This window comes from Rhinolophus hipposideros, assembly GCF_964194185.1.
Source record: "Rhinolophus hipposideros genome assembly, chromosome: 16".
Lineage (NCBI taxonomy): Eukaryota > Metazoa > Chordata > Mammalia > Chiroptera > Rhinolophidae > Rhinolophus > Rhinolophus hipposideros.
Window position 1 is genome coordinate 5,438,414 of NC_138062.1, and position 16,658 is coordinate 5,455,071.

Here is a 16,658-nt window from a genome sequence, read left to right on the forward strand (position 1 = left end):
ATCAGACAAGTAAAAATTTATTGAGAAATATCTGTTGAGTTTTGTTTTTGTCCTGAGAGGATGAATGTTTATCTTTTGGTAGCCTCAAAAGGCTGGTTTGCTAGTCATCTTAGGTTCCTTTCATTTATTCCTTTTTCTTGTGTGGGCATGTTTTTAAGTCTTTCTATATTTTGGAGGAATTGTTTTTCGGGGTGGCATTCTGTTGTTTCAGTGTGTGCCCTATCCAATATTTTCATAAGATACTTTAAAGAAAGTAACCTTTGTTGGTAATGGAAAAAACTGAATTCTTGAGCTGGAAATTCTGTTCTTTTAGAGCTTTAGTACAGAATAAATTATTTAGTTGTAGTTCAGCTAACTTAGTAGGCCTTGAAGACCTTTCCATCAGTCCTTTGATCCTTTGAATCAGGCTTGATGTATGCAGGCAAAGAGCATAGGGAGGGAAAAACAGGTGGGAAAGGAAACATGGAAGAGATATTTAGGAGCCTTTGAATATCTTACTCTTGATGGAGAAAATCCCTTTTATTTTGTTTTGTTTGATCATTATCATAATTTCCATGTCAGAGGACTCACAGCTGGGGGAGACTGCAGGTTACGTAGACTATAAGGCGAATATAAACATTCTTCTGTACGTTCTGATCTAGGGCAAGATCCCTTTGTGTCTGGTTCTTGCGATTCACAAGAAATGGTGAGTTTGGTCATGGAACTGAATTCCCCAGGGATCAAGAAGCTGCTGTATCCACATAGCTTTACTTCCTTCATTCCGTTCATGAAAACGAAGAGTCTCTGGATTACAGGCTTAGCTTGTTTGTTGCGCTTTGCTTTATTGTGCTTTACAGCTGTGTTTTTTCCAAATGGAAGGCAAGCCAAGCCCCTCCACCAGGGAAAAGATTATGTCTCGCTTTACTGAGATCCGGGTACCGAATCTGCAGTGTCTCCGAGGTGTGCCTGTACTATTGAGGCGTGGTTTTGGACTTGCCTGAGTAGGCAAGGATTCATTCTTCAGTGTCCTTTATCAGACATGGTCTGACTTTTTAATACATGCACTCTAACGCAGTGGGATTCTAGTTGTGCAGAAAGTCTGATGAACGAGAGAGATTTGTAAATATTAGGTTGGTGCCAAAGTAATTGTGGTTTTAAAGGTTAAAAATAATTGCAAAAACCCCAATTACTTTTGCACCAAACTAATAGTTATTGACACAGTGAGATACGTACTCAAAAAACTGGAAAATGTAGTGACTTTCCTATGGAAAGAAAATGCTGTGGTTATATAGAAAAAGTGACAACGTAAAGGAAAAGTGAGAGTTGTGCAGGCAGAATGAGGGGGCATAAGAAGGTGGGGAAGGAAAACATCCTTTCATCTAATCCTCTCACCAGCCCTGTGTCGTAAGTATCAGATGGACTGCAGAGGTCTCACAACTAGTATGTGGCAGAGCTAGGGTTTGAACTCAGGGTCATCTTACTCCAGATTCATACTCTTAATTAAATCATAAAACAAACTTTCTTTAGAGTAGTATAAGGCTTTTTTATTTTCTCTGTGAAACTAAGGGTAAGGATGCATTTATAAAGTAGAAAATAACCATATTTTTTCACAAGTTAGTATAGCCCAGAAATTAAGTTGTGGCCTCAGACTTTCAGGAGAACAGTGAAAATGTCAGTCACACACCAGCTGTAAATAGAACCATCTACTTTTATGGGCACTGTAGTACCCCCAAGAACTTCAGGGAAATGGCAAGAAAATTTGAGAACTTCTACTTACTTTGTTACATTTAATTGGAAAAGTGAAAAGATCAGAGAGGCCTCCAATTTGAATTATATATATATATGTATGATGTTGTACTTGGCGTATACAAGCATTACATGAATACTAACTGCTGTTGATGTGCCTTAATAATAATGTCAGATTAGCAGGTATTGAACTGATCTTCTGTTTTCTCGTAATTTATCAATGAATCAGATTATGAAAGGGTAATTTTTTAAAAGGTGAGTTTTATAATTAAAGTGTCCAGTAGGGAAAATACATGGTTTTGTGTGGACTGTCTTATATACTGTTGTGTGTTGTATTATATGGTGTTGTTCTCTAACTATATAGCAGAAGAAAATTGAAGAACTGTATGCTAGAATTTTTTGCATGGGATTGTTTTAGAGACTGGGTATAGTAGAAAATGGATTTTGATTGTTGGACAGACCTGCCTTTGAAATCAGTCTTGTGACCTTAGGCAAGTTCTTCAAGTTTTCTGAGCCTTAGTTTTCTCCATTTGTAAACTGAGGGGGTCTGGTAGACGTTATCTGAGTGCCCTTGTAAATATGACCATCCGTAGATATACAGGAGAAAAAGCAAGACGTGTAAAAAAAAAAAAAAAAAAAAGGACGGGAAGAATCCAAAAATGGAAAGGGAAAAACAACAAAGAAACACCCAAGTTACTCACTGAACTCGGCCTGGCCACTGGCTACTCTCCGGCATACAGCTGGTCTTTCTCCCTCATTGTCTCCTTCTCAGTACTTTGAGTGACTTGCACTTCGTGCTTCTGCAGGGCTTCCTCCCACAGCAGACGAATGTTTATTGTGAAGTTAGTTGCATTTTCTCAATGAAACACTTCTATAATTTCTGACTAAGGACTGGACTTGAGTAAATTATAAAATTGGTCAGTAATGTAACTCAGAAGGAAAGATACAACAACTCTAAAGTTCTGTATGCATTACAAATAGTAGAATTCTGCTCAAGGGCTATGGGGTGGTCTGAGTGCATCCCACCTACTGTTATGAATTGTGCTTTGAGCATTGGAAGAAAAAAGTCAGCCATAAAGTAAACTTGAACTGCTGTCCTAGTTGTGAGTAAAAAGAATTGAACATTTCATGTGGCATCCTATCTAAATTTAAAGGAGTTATTAGGGGATAATTTGAATGGCTCTCAGTATTTTAAAACAAGTGCCTTGGGAAGTTTGAACTGGTGCCGTTTGTTTTTAACGTGGTAAGTTTCCTTGGGCAAATGGAGGCAGTCACAGCCTTTACATTGACCTTCGAATTACACACAAAGGTAGAATCATTGTTTTTTATTTATTTATTTATTTTATTATTTTTTTTTTGAATCATTGTTTTTTAAAAAAGAGTCGTGGTAACTTCTTAACATTTGGAGGCGATGTTAATGGTTTCGGCTACATAACAGATGCCCAGTCAGTGTTTGACCTGAGAAGGGTTATGTGAAAGCTGGGAGACACAATGGGACATAATGAGCAGCCCGCACCCCTTAGAGACTAAGAAAAATGGTTATCAGGCTCAGAGTTGGGTTTTGGTTTTAACCCCCGGTGAGATTCTCTCCTCCTCCCCTCTTTGCCTTCAGAAACCCCTCCTCATGCAGAGGAAACAACTCCGAGTGGTTACAGGTCTCTGTCCTGAGAGCATAAACAAAGTGTGGTCTCCCTGTGATGCCTTCAGTAACTGCTGCTGCTTTCTTGAACATTCCAGTCCATTCTTGGCCGAACTGATAAGATTTCTCAGCTTGTCTCTGACAGTGGACTTCTAACTACATTTAGCTTAAAACTGATGCTTTTCAGGGAACATTTTCATGTACCAGAAGATGTATTCCTGGTACATGAGTTAATTCTGTCTCTTTATTATTTATTCTTCTCCAGAAGAATCCAGATTCATTTCACATGTCTCAATTCAGGGCAAATCACTTGGAGCAGAGGTTCTCCAACTTTGTTGTGTATCAGATCAGCTGCAGAACTTAGGAGTTTCTGATCCAGGAGGTCTGGGCTGGTGCCTGCAGGTTTCTAACACGTTCCCTGCTGCTGCTGCTGCGGCTGCTGCTCGTCTGGGGACTACACTTGAGAGCCAATGACATAGGACATTGGTTCTTTTTTCTTTTTTTTAATTGGACAAGGGGAACAGGACTTTATTGGGGAACATTATATACTTCCAGGATTTTTTCCAAGTCAAGTTGTTGCCCTTTCAATTGTAGTTGTGGAGGGCGCAGCTCAGCTCCAGGTCCAGTTGCTGTTGCTAGTTGCACCATCCCTTGCGGGAGTCAAACCGGCAACCTTGTGGTTGGGAGGATGCGCTCCAACCAGCTGAGCCATCCGGGAGCTCAGCGGCAGCTCAGCCCAAAGTGCCGTGTTCAATCTTAGTTGTAGGGGGGCGCAGCCCACCATCCCTTGCAGGAGTCAAACCGGCAACCTTGTGGTTGAGAGGACGTGCTCCAACCAGCTGAGCCATCCTGGAGCTCAGCTCAAGGTACCGTGTTCAATCTTAATTGCAGAGGGCAGAGCCCACCATCCCTTGCAGGAGTCGAGGAGTCGAACCGGCAACCTTGTGGTTGAGAGCCCACTGGCCCATGTGGGAATCGAACCTGCAGCCCTTGGCGTTAGGAGCATGGAGCTCCAACCACCTGAGCCACCAGGCCAATCTCAGGACATTGGTTCTTAAACTTCGCTCTGCATCATGTTCACCTGCGAAGCCACACACATTCTTCCTCACGCTTCATGGAGTCAGGGAGGTGGGAACTGGAATCACTTTATAATGTTGCCCAGGTGATTCTGAAGCAGCTGCTCCTACGCTTGCCTGTGAGTAGGCATTTGAATCCCTGACTGAGGCCAGTGGTCCTCCAGCGAAACCTGTGTGAGATTCACTGGAAGAATCATTACATACACTTCTGGGCCCCATCCTACGTAGGTCGAAGTGGGGCCCAGGAATTTTCACTTTCATCAGGTTTCAGGTGATACTAACGCTGCTGGGGCAAGGCCCCCACTCTGAGAACCGCTGATCCAGGCAAACAGCTCTCCGACGTTGAAAGACTCTAACTGATTTAAATCGCTGGATTAAATTTAGGGAGTATAATTCTCTGACTACCTGACAGTGTTGATGTCTTCCCAGAGTTTTTATGTGGCGGTCATGTACTGTTCCACACTATATCAGTTAACTCCCCTGTGCTTGGAGAAAATGAATGTCCATGTTTGTCCTGCAGGTATGTATAATTGTCACACAGGGTGGCCTGCGGGTTCTCTGGTCCCGCTCCCCACGTAAGAACGCAGGACATAGTGAGGCCAAAAAGGAACACGCACGGAGCCATAGATAGGAGAGTCATACCACTATACTCTCACTGGTGGCTGGATTGGAGACACAGGAAGCAGGAGCCACACTGTTCGCAGCCCTCACTGCACCGCTTGCAGGCTCAGCCACCATCCGCTCTTGCTAGCCCCCCTTTTCTGCTAGCGTAGCCACAGCAGTTGTGTTAGTGGCCAATGGCTCACTGGTTACAGCTGATGGCCAACTAGTCACAGCTGACGGCCATCCAATCACAGTTGATGGCCATTTACTACCTGAGCCAGCACCTTTCTATGTGAGGCCGAGAGCCTGGAAACTGCTCTCTGGGGCTCTGTCCCCACAATAATGGTTTTGAATCAAACTTAAAAATGACAAATAATGCTGAAAGCTAGAAAAGCCACAACCAAGGAAACAGGTAAGAATTAACAATTCAAAATACCAAAGAGAATATAGACATATGTTTTTCCTAGAACATTTGCTTGCTTGTGATTTGTGGACCTGTGTATTCTTTGAGCTTTTGTATGTTGGCTGGCTGCTGGTTTTCTTTCTTCCTGGACGGCCTTGCGGGTGGGGAAGCTCTGCCTTTTTAACAAAACATGGTGCACAGATGTCTAGTAATAGCATCCAGTGACGTGAGTCAGAGTTTCATAAAAGCTACATGAACTATTTCCTGTGTATTTTTGTAATCTGAAGGGTATTGCTTGTGGGATACTACTACGAAAGTTCAAAATCCCTGCAGTATATATATTTGTGCAAGCTTTTTCAGAGGATGGAAGGTTTACAGTCTCTTTTACAGTTTGTAAGAGTGTTACTGCATATTCTGCAGTGTGCCTACTCTTTTTCTAATCTTTTCTGCCAGTGTTTTTCAATATTTTCCATATCTTATGATTTGTCTCCATAGTAAATATGAAAATCGGAAATACTACAATAGCGTTGCTTTCAGCACTGCGGCCTCTTGTTATCTGAGCAGATGCATAATGTTGAGGGTTAGGTGTAAAGCTTATTTTTAAACGTTAGGTTTCCTTTATAGTTAACTTTTGAACTAGAGCATGGTTTGATATGTCGTGACTTGTCCAAAAGCCTAATGTTTTGTAGCTCACCTTTTAAAGCAAAGAGCAGCTGCATTTTGAAATGTTTTATCTCAAGCAGACAAGTTGTTTACAAGCTCAACTCTGACACATCCTGACATTTAATGTCTGTGTTTGTATTCCTCTTGGGATTAGGCTGCCTTTCTAATTAATTAGTTGCATAGCCTTTTATTAATTCCCTCAAAATTTATAATGTTTTAAATTAACAACATAGATAAGCACACCACACATTTTTAGAAAACATGAAATGTTAATTACGTAGCAGAGACATGAATTATATAAACTCTGCTGAATGTTAGAAGATGCTTAGCAACAGTGTTTTCCAAATATAGAGATTTATTATCAACTTCTCCTTCTAAGGCTGCCTGCGCCATTTCAGGAGAGTGAATATAAATAGAGCTTGATTTCTTCAAGAAGTGGCCTCAGTCCTTTTGTTTACAGTGAAAGGCAGTGTTTGCCTCCATCTCTAAGAATTTACCTTCAGCACCCTAGTTGATTACACATCTTTTCAGCGTGTTCGTACCAAATCCTTGCGCCTTGATAAGAAAGCATCACAGAACAGGAAGAATGGAAACTCTTATTTAAACAGTGACTTTGTCATTATTACAGTTAAGTAGGTCTAGTAATAATACTGAACCTAATTACTGTAATGCAACTTTTTTTGAGATGGAAAAATGTATCTGTCTTGCACCAGAGTTCTGAGATCTTTATAGCTGTTACTCCTCCCTCCCGCCCCTCACTAGCTTATTTTAACAGGAATTTATGGTGAGTCTTCTGTGTGCAAAGTACCTAACAGTCCAGCTCTTAGGAAAGGTTCTCTTTCTAACATTTTCCACCACGTTTTGAATTCTGCCAATGTTGTTTTCTAAGTTAAAAATAAAATACTGATTCTGCGAAAATTCAGTATTTCTTAATGAAGTCCAGGGAAACAGTGGGGTTTAATGGAGAGCTTATGGGGAGTGCTAGAGTCAGACGCTAGCATCACTGCCGTGATCAGCTGAGAGTCATGGGGCGGCCACTCAGCCTCTGGAACTCTGTTTCCTCCCCTGCGAAACGGAGAACGTATCCTCAGAGTTCTTAGGAGGTTCAAGTAAAGCCTGGCAGCCGTGGTCACGGTTCATTCAGGCCCTTGGTAAGCAGGGCCTTTCTCTAAAAAAAAAAGTTTCCTATTTTCTGTGTACTTAATGCATTTCTCCAGTAGAAGCTTTGAATTTGGGTAATATTCCTGGTATTTTATGGAATATTTGTGGTTATCCTAGTATAAGAGACATTAGGGAAATCGGGCAAAATCCTTTGCCTTGTAGAGTAGAGAGGTTTACGGACTTTGGATCCGTCAAGGTCTTGTCCGTCAATAAGAATATGCAGGCTGGAGATAGACAGGCTTGTTGGGGTGAGGGGGTGCCTCAACGACAGAGCTTCTTGCTGAACGTGGGAGCTGTGATGTCATCCACAGGCTGTCACCGTCTCCCTGCCTCCCTCGTCCCGCACGTGAGTCCACTGCAATAGGACAGCAAAATTAAATTGATGTATGTAGCATGATTGCCTCTCTAATTAATGCATTTTATAAGGGATCTTATCTTTGTTCAGTATTGTAGCTGGATAAGTAAGCTATAATTATGCGATATAATTATCTCATAAAACAGTGACTTTTCCCCTGTTTTGTAATTCTGAAATATAATGATAGTTATATTTGTGATGTTGGGATTTTTTTTACTGCATAAATATTGTGGCTATTACATAAGAGATGGAATTTTTTTTATTTTGTCAGTGAATTGGGTATCTTAATATTAAGTTTGCCGTTCATTTGAAACGACTATAACTGAATGGTTTGTTTCAGAAAAACAGGTGGTATTTTTCTGTTTAAGCTCTAAGTGATTTATACCATTTACTTCGCTAGTGGAAAATTTTCTAAGTTGTCTTGCCAAGACTATAAAAGTATAAAACTTGAAGAAAGGTTTTCCTCTAATTAAAACAATCAAAAAAATAAAATCAGTCTGTCTAAATAAAAGTTATTTCTAGGAGTTAATGATAGGAGTTATTCTTGATTCCTTTTTTCTTTACTTTTCCTTTATCAAATCCTGCCAGCTCTATTTTCAAATTTATTCAGAATTTGAACTTTAAAAAAAATTTCAACCTCTTCCACTTGCTCTTGTCTGGACTATTGTGCTGTCCTCTCCCTGTCACTCTGCCCTCCTTCCAGCCCTCTATTCTTTGCACCTTCTAAGCTGCAGGCCTTTGAATTGTGGGTTTGGAGATGAGGCGAGTCCTGGTTAGAGAGAAGGATTTGGGCGCTGTCAGCAGTTAGATGGTGCCCGGAGCCGGTGGACTGAGTGAAGTCAGCCGGCGTGAATAGCGTTCGGTCATTCGCTCGTGGATTGAGCTGGGCACTGCAGTGGGTGCGGAGGTTGCCCTGAGTGGATGACACAGCCTGGGCCCTCCTTTGAGAGCCCAGCAGCGCTGGGTACGCGCAGAACTGCTGGTTGCAGGTAACTACCACGGGTGCTGGCTGTTAGGGGACGGTCAGGGGCTTTAGAATGCTAACGAGGGGAGAAGCCAGGAAGGGGGAACACCGCCATTCACACGGCCAATTGTTAGAAAAGGATGGGAAGAGCACCCACAGGCAGAGGTGACTCAGGCAGGTGGACCAGGGAGATGTCAGGGAGGAGGTCATGAGAAGTGGGGTGGCCAGAGTTACCGACGGTCGAGATCTTGCAGTGGACCAGCCGGTGTCTGCAGCGCCCGCAGGCGCTGATGCGTTTTGTACTCGTGGCTTCCCTCACAGGGTGGTCCTATTTTTATAGGTGAGCAAATTTAGGTCAGAGCGACTAAGGGTCTTTCCCAAGGTCATCAGTGGTGGAGCCAAGATGGACAGCATGAGAGAGCACAGTGCCATCAGGCGCTTAGTTTGGTGCCTGGAGATCACAGGGCCCTCCCTGAGAGTGGGCCTCGTAGAGTCCCGTGCTAGCTGCTAGACTGCAGGAAACCAAGGGACGATTGGAAGTCGTGGAAACAAACTGATTTTCAGTTCCTTTTTCCATTTTAATGGTGTACAGTGAAGGTACCAGAGTTTTTGTACCTTCTATGAAAGGAGATAAATAGAGTCGGCTCACCTTCCACCTTTGCCCCATCTGTGCCCTCTGCCCCCCAACCCCAGGTCAAAACCAGGTCAGACTGTATTTCTTCATTAATTTATGGTTTCCCGCTGCCTCTCTTCCCTGGGCCTTGCTCTAGTTCACCAAGCTACAGCTCTTCAACCTCTTGTGGAATAAGAATTGTGCTCTAATCAACAATCCTTTTTTTCGTAACTCAGCATTTTAATAATGTTGGCAAAACAGATGAGTAAATAATTTGATATTAAACATTTGAAACCGAAAGCTATATTTTTAGGAAAGCTTGTTGAAGCCACAGGTTGGCGGAGTGCATTCAGCCTGATGCTAAGAGAACTAAAGGGCCTTGGAAATCCTGCTGGTCCTGTCCTCATTCACAGCCCATTGATGCCAGCTCAAGCTGGCAGTGAGGCCAGGGTGCCTTCCAGCTGCTGTCACAGTAGAGGGATGGGGCTCACAATAGATGGCTCCTGTGAGCCCTGTGGTACGCCCGGCACTTGTACTGTGGAAAAGCAAGAGCCCCAGGGCCCTCTTTGCAGGTATTCCATTTGATGTCTTTTCTGTTCGTGAGCAGTGAGAAATGGAACTTTCCTGGTGACACATCACGTGATACTCTTCAGCTTGTCTGTCCTCAGTCCTGAGTCGAGGGATGGTAAAGACTCCAGATAAAAACAGAAATGTCTGTAGTTCTGATAGTTTGGGGAAAGTACACTTTCCAAAGGGAGACTTAAGATTTTGTTATACTTGCTTTCAGTCTTCATGTGCCTGAGTGTATTATTAGGAAATTTTACGCTCGACTCTTTATCAGTTGAGATCTGAGATCCAGATGCCCATCTTTCCTGTTACTTTTTCATATAATTAAGCGTCTGTAGGGTAGGTAGTAATTCTAAAAAGCATTGTTCCTGGAATCAGTAGAAGTTCATTGTTCATTTCTAATAAGGGATCCTAATTACCATCTCAAAAATAACATAAGTTAGTAAGCATTGAGTGTGAAATTGTAGGGTTCCGCGTGCATGGGGCTACATGATGTTTGTTGATAGAATCTGGAGCATATGGTTTTGAAGAGCATGAATTTGGAGGAATTGCTCATGTCCGGAAGTGATTCTATCTGGATAGAATTGAGGGGGACCCTCAGACACTGGAGAGTACCAAGCACGCAGGCGCGAGGCTTGCCTGAGGCACTTTGCCTTTTCTTCATCGCGTCTTGTTTTCTCAGCTTTGGAGTGCGATGGAAAATAATGAAAACAAAACGACACATTTAATTTTAATTAGCTCCACCTGTTTTTTGTTTCAGAGTTGTGTTTCTTAAGATCATGGAAGTATTGCTTCTGTTTTTGTTTACATTTTAAAAATGAACTTTAAACTTGGTAAGGAAAGGAAATGTCATAGATTGCTTGCCCTGAGCTATATCCCTTGATGATGTACATGTGTCCATTTGCTCATCTAGTTAATTTACTTCTGGTTTATAAAAATACACATATTTTTTAAAATTTAATTTCTTGGCATAGATTCTAATATGTCCTCCTGAGGAATGGTGTATGTCCAATAATTAAGCTTAGCATCATAGGATTTTAAAGCCAAAAAAATCATTTGGAGAAAATTGATTTTTATCTCTCAATTCAGTGAGTGAGATAACTGATGGCCAAAGAGGCAGTTTTATGTCAAGTGCCACCTGAGCCAGTAGCTGATTTAGGACCTTGGAGGACTCGTTGCGTCAGTATGATGCCTCGAAGGATCTTTAATTTTTGCAAGCTCTGATGTTTCTTTAACGTTTAATTCATAAATTCTGTGTTTCAATTTATACGCTGTTTTCAAGAATAGCATTTGTATAAAAGAGGGGACCTCTGTATAGAGTCTAGAGCCGTATATGTCAATTCCACTGTCATGAATATCTTCTCTTACATTATCTTCTTTAATTTCAAAGATGCTTTATTGTCTTTCACTTTATCATCTGTAATTAATTCACTTTTTCTATGTAGGTACTCAGTTACACCAGCTCCAATTAATGAAATGCCATCCTTTCTTCCTTGCTCTGCAGTGTTACCTTGTCATAAATCAAAATTGGGGTTTGTTGTGAGTTCTCTATTCTGTTTCCTTGACCTCTTTATGCTTGTACAAAATAGTGAAATATCTTTATTTAATCACTTAGCCTTATTAAGAGGCTTAAAAAAGGGTCAATGCTTCCTTTTTCCTCATGGTTGTTTTGACTGTTTCGGCCCTTTGCATTTCTTAGAACTTTAAAAATCAGCTCATTCATTTCCAATCCCTCACACCCCCCAGAGTGGATTTTGATTGGAATTGTTAAATCTGTTGTTCAATTGGGGGAGAATTAGAAAGTTAACATCTTGCAATCCATGAACAGTGGTGGATCCCTTCATTTATTGTAGGTCTTTCTTTTCTCTCAAAGATGTATAGTTTTATGTGAAGAAGTCTTAACATAACATTCATTAGATTCATTCTTAGGTATTTACGGTTTTTTTGAATTATTATTAATGGTATCTTTTAAAATTTCACTGTATAATTGTTTTTTGCTGGTATCTAGAAAAAGTAAATTTTTGCATATTGACTTTGTGTCTATCTACCTTATTAAAACTAAATTCACTCATTAATTGTAATAGTGTATAGATTCTCTTGAGCTTTCTATGTAAATAGTCATGTTATAGTTTTCTGTGTGCACACTGTGCAAATAATGACAATTTTATTTCATTCTTTTTAATCTCTGCACTTTTTTCTTTTTGCCTTATTGCATTGGTTAGGATCTCTAACATAGTGTTTAATAGAAGTTATAACAGTGCTTATCCTTATCTTATTCTTGATCCTAGGGAGAAAGTCTCTAATGTTTTACTATTAAGAATTATATGTGCTGTGTGTTTTTGTAGCTAATCTGATAAGGGAATTTCCATTATTCCTACGGTGGTTTGTTTTTATAATTAACAATACTGATTTTCGTTACATTCCTTCTCTGTGTCTATTGAGATAATCATTGTTTCCCTTTATTAATGTGGAGAATTATGTTGATGTTTTAAAATGTTAAACCAACCTTATATTCCTGGAATATAGCCGTCTTGTCATGATGTATAATCCTTTATTTATATATTGATGTTTTTGCTGATGTTTAGGATATTGGCATCTATGTTCATGAGAGATTAGCTTGTAATTTTCTTTTCTTGTAATGTTCTTCTAAGATTTGAGGAACAGTGTTATGCTGGCCTAATGAATCAGGTTGGGAATTGTTCTGGCTTTTTTCCCTGGAAGAGCTTTTGTAAGCTCAATATTACATTCATCCTTTGTAACATTTACTAGTGGGCCATCTCTGCTTGGAATTTTCTCTGTGGGAAAGGTTTTAGTTACAGAATTTATTTAATGGCTATTGGAATATTCAATTATGTACTTCTTTTGTTTGCGTGTTAGTTTCGATAAGCTTTTTTTACCCTAGAAATTTGTTCATTTCATCTAAAATTTCAAATTATTTGGTGTTAGGTTATTCCTAACATCCTCTTAATTATCTTTTTAATGTCTGTAGGTTCTGTCATATCTTTTTCATTCCTGGTACTGATAATATATGTCTTTTTTTCACATTTCCCAGATTTTGCCTTGCTAGAGATTAATCTGTTTTATCAGCCTTTTTAGAGTATAAACCTTTGGCTTTATTGATTTTTTTCAAATTGTACATTTGTTTTCTGTTTCATTCATTTCTGTCCTTGTTTTCATTATTTCCCTTCTACTGTTTCTGTTTTGGGTTTATCCTTCATTTTATGAGATGAGCACCTCATTGACTTTCAGCCTGTTTTCTTTCCTAATATGTGCATTGTTCCTGTTGCTTTCCCTTTAAAAACAGCTTTAGCAGCATCCCACAAATTTTTATGATATATTTCATATAAATACATATGTTTACCTGTCATTTAGATATGTTAAACTGTGCTGTGTTCATTTCAGAATCAAGCTTTGTACTTTACTATTTAATTTTTGAAAACTCAAGTCTTCTTTATTCTTTTGCTTTTTCTGTCTCCTCTGGGAACTACTGCTATTTTTTTACTGTCCTCATAGATGTGGAGTTTTTCCCCAGCTCTACATTCTCTAGTTTTATTTGAAAATGTAGAGGTTTTGTTATAAATACTCACGTTAAAATAATGTATATGCTTTTTAAAACCACATATTGCCGGCCCTTTCCAAACCCCTTCCTCAAATGAAAATAATTGATCTCCTTTATTGTGAGTCTTTTTGCTTACATAACATAAATGTGGCTGGAAAATTATTAGACCACTTCCTTTGTTTCAGTTTTTAGTATCTCAGTGCTGGTAGGAGTGAAGTATCTGGTCTAAATTAGAAATATTGACAAGTATTGCCAGATAGCCATTCGGGACATGAAGAAGATTAAGATTCTTCTGGTCTTTTGGCTATTTCCATTTATGTAAGTTTTTTTTAGAAACTGCTTAAATTCTTTCCGGCCACCAACGTACTGTTTAATACAATGCAGTACCTTATTGCTGAAGTTTTATTTAGTTTTCTATGCTATTGTACCATTTAACTAAAAAGTATGTTGGGCAGTGAAACAACCTAATTTAACATACACTTTTATTTTTGTGTCGAGCTGTGAAAGTTCTGAGATTTTACCCTACTTACAAGGTAAGGAGTTTCCCAAGTGCTTGTAGAAGACGCACTATTCCTGACTCAGAGGACAGACTATTACGTACGTATATATGGCAGCAGAAGTAGCCAGAGCAGCAGCATTTGCACCACTTCCCTGAGCCTCCATTTTCAGAATGACACACAGAGGCCTGGGTGACATTTGAGTCCATACGAGGAGACATTGCAGTAGGAGAACCCTGAACCTAGGGAACATGAATCTTTTGAAATGGGTAGTAAGCAGGTGTGCCCTTTGCTTTGGATGGAGGCGCTCTCTCTTCTATATATAGACATCCTTGAAAAGATCATCTGGAACATAGGCAGCTAGTGCTTCCGCCTGAACGGTGAGCAGAAATGCGAGAGAGAAGGCAGAAACCCCAAATGGGTTTTTGTAAGATAGACCTAAATAAGTGACTTACAGATTTTAGATGGCAGAAGATGGTATAAGAAATTTTCCGTACAAAACAATGATATTTTTACATATATCCTCAATTTTCTCTTGTGTAGCTTTTTTCCAGGTAGCCTGCTATCTCAGAGACCTCCATGTATTTGAGACTCACACTGATAAGTTTCCTGGGAAAAATTGCTATAGGTCTATGTTCTGAGTGTCTTTGTGCCGTTCGCTGGTTTGGGGGATTTTTTTGGTAGTCAGAGACCAAGCGCTCTATTTTGGGGAGTGTGTGTCTGTCTTCTTGGCATCAGTGCTTCTGTTTCTCTATAAAAGTTCAAATAAACAAAACCAAGTAAAATGACAATTATGGCAGCAATTTAGTAAAAATTCACTAATGCATACATAGCATTTTAGCCAAAAGATATTAAAAACTGATGGAGGTAGCTGGTGTCCCAGGGCAAGTTCAGATATACAGACTGGATTTCTAAGAGGTCTCTGAGACTAAAATTCTTCAACGTGGAAGTTGATTGTACGCTGACCCCCAAAATGGTCCTCTTTAAAAAGACCATATGGCCAAGAGCATGGGGGGGACTGGAGGTCTTTGCCACAGATCAGAGGGCTCGAAATCTGACGACTTAGTTGTGTGGGGAAGCGGTTAGGACAGTCACAGCAAAAGCGAAGAACTTTCTGGCATCTTTTACTTTCCCTGTCAGCATGGTCTCTTTCAGTTATTTCAGATCTCTCAGTTTGACTTGGTGGACCATCGTTTTGGCTCCTGCTGTGTTTGCTATTCTGATTCTACTCCTCTATTTCCTCCGAGTCATTCTCTTTTTAAACTACCATTTCTTCCTATGCTCTTCAGATGATGGGCTTTCCTAAGACTGAGTCTCCTGCCCTCATTCTTCCATCCCTCACCCCTGTGTAGCTTCTCGTTGTAGGGCTCTTCCCTCCTATAATGTCAGATCTCATGTGTATGCACATAACGTGGAAATCCGATTCTCTCTTACGCTCCAAAACTACACTTTGAAACTGCTAACTGAATATTTCTTGTAAGATGTTCTGCCAGTACCGTACAGACTTGTAACTCTGATTGGAATATATTAGCAGGAAGACCAGAGGCAAAGGTATGCTATTATTTTGATATTTACCTTATTATTTTGATATCTACCTTTTTAAGAGAAATTGCCCAGATTACTTTGATGAACCTTTATAGTCTTGTGATGTTGTTTTGTAAGTTTTATTTCACATTTGTAGAATATCTGTCTTCATATGTCATATAAGTTTGTCATATTTTCACTGTTCAAACTAAGCATTTAGAGTTTTGCCTTCATCCGTCACATTCTTCCATCCTCCTCCCCACCCTCCTACCCCATATGTACACACAAGCACAACACATTTTCAATGCTGTCATATGCATGAGGTTTGAGGTTTCGATGATTTTTATTGGTAATATTTCAGTCTGCATGTACAGGGTAGACGATAAATCTTGTGTTACTTTTCTCTTTGCAGGTCTCTATGCCTTGCAGAGAGTCCTGAAGAAGCAGCCTACCCTCCCTGACAGCAAGGTGTCGGGGCTGGTGAAGATTACTCTGAGTGATTTCTTGCAGGGGATGAGTGCCATCAGGCCCAGTGCCATGAGGGAAGTGGCAATCGATGTCCCAAACGTAAGTCTGTTTTTTCCCCTTGCTTGCCATACTGTTGGAATTAAACTCTGAAAGAAACTGAGACTCCAGGAAAATTACCTTCCTAGTCTAAACTTTAAAAAAAGGTTTTTTTAATTGAAATTTTCTTGGAGATAGTTGAAGATTGAGTGCAGTTGTAAGAAACACTAGGAAAATGCTGTACATCCTTTACCCAGTTTCCCCCAGTGGTAATATCTTGCAAAACTGTAGCACAGAGTCACAAGCAGGATATATCTATTGCTGTGATCACCGATCTTACTCAGATTTCCCGATGTTACTTGTACTTGTTGATGTGCATGTGCACGAGGTTTGATCAGACAATACAGGGAATGTTTAAATAAAAAAGCTACTGCAGTAAATGACACACTGCCATTAATCCCCCTCAAAATGACCCCTCATTTCCAACACACTTAACCCATCATTCTTGCCACTTTCCGAAGCAGTTCTGGAAGTCCTCTTTGGTGAGTGTCTTTAGTTGTGCTGTCTTGGCTCTATGTTCTGAACTGATTCAAAACATTTACTTTTCATGGTCATTTTGACTTTGGGAAAGAGCCAGAAGACGCATGGTAACAGATCCGGTGAATAAGGTGGATGAGGACACACCATAATGTTTTTATTTGACAGAAATTCCCATACCATGTTTCCCCGAAATTAAGACCTAGCCGGACAATCAGCCCTAATGCGTCTTTTGGAGCAAAAATTAATACAAGACCAGGTGGTATAT

At 40.1% G+C, this 16,658-nt stretch overlaps 1 protein-coding gene across 5 annotated transcripts in view; it reads left to right on the forward strand.

Moving 5' to 3' along the window:
• The window catches only part of AFG2A (AFG2 AAA ATPase homolog A), a 241,180-nt gene that overhangs the window by 17,814 nt on the left and 206,708 nt on the right, over nucleotides 1–16,658 (forward strand). For all 5 annotated transcript variants that reach the window (XM_081077501.1, XM_081077503.1, XM_081077504.1 and 2 more), the window contains one exon: nucleotides 15,762–15,916. In XM_081077501.1, coding sequence (XP_080933627.1) covers nucleotides 15,762–15,916 — 155 coding nt within the window. The remainder of the gene's footprint in view (nucleotides 1–15,761; nucleotides 15,917–16,658) is intronic.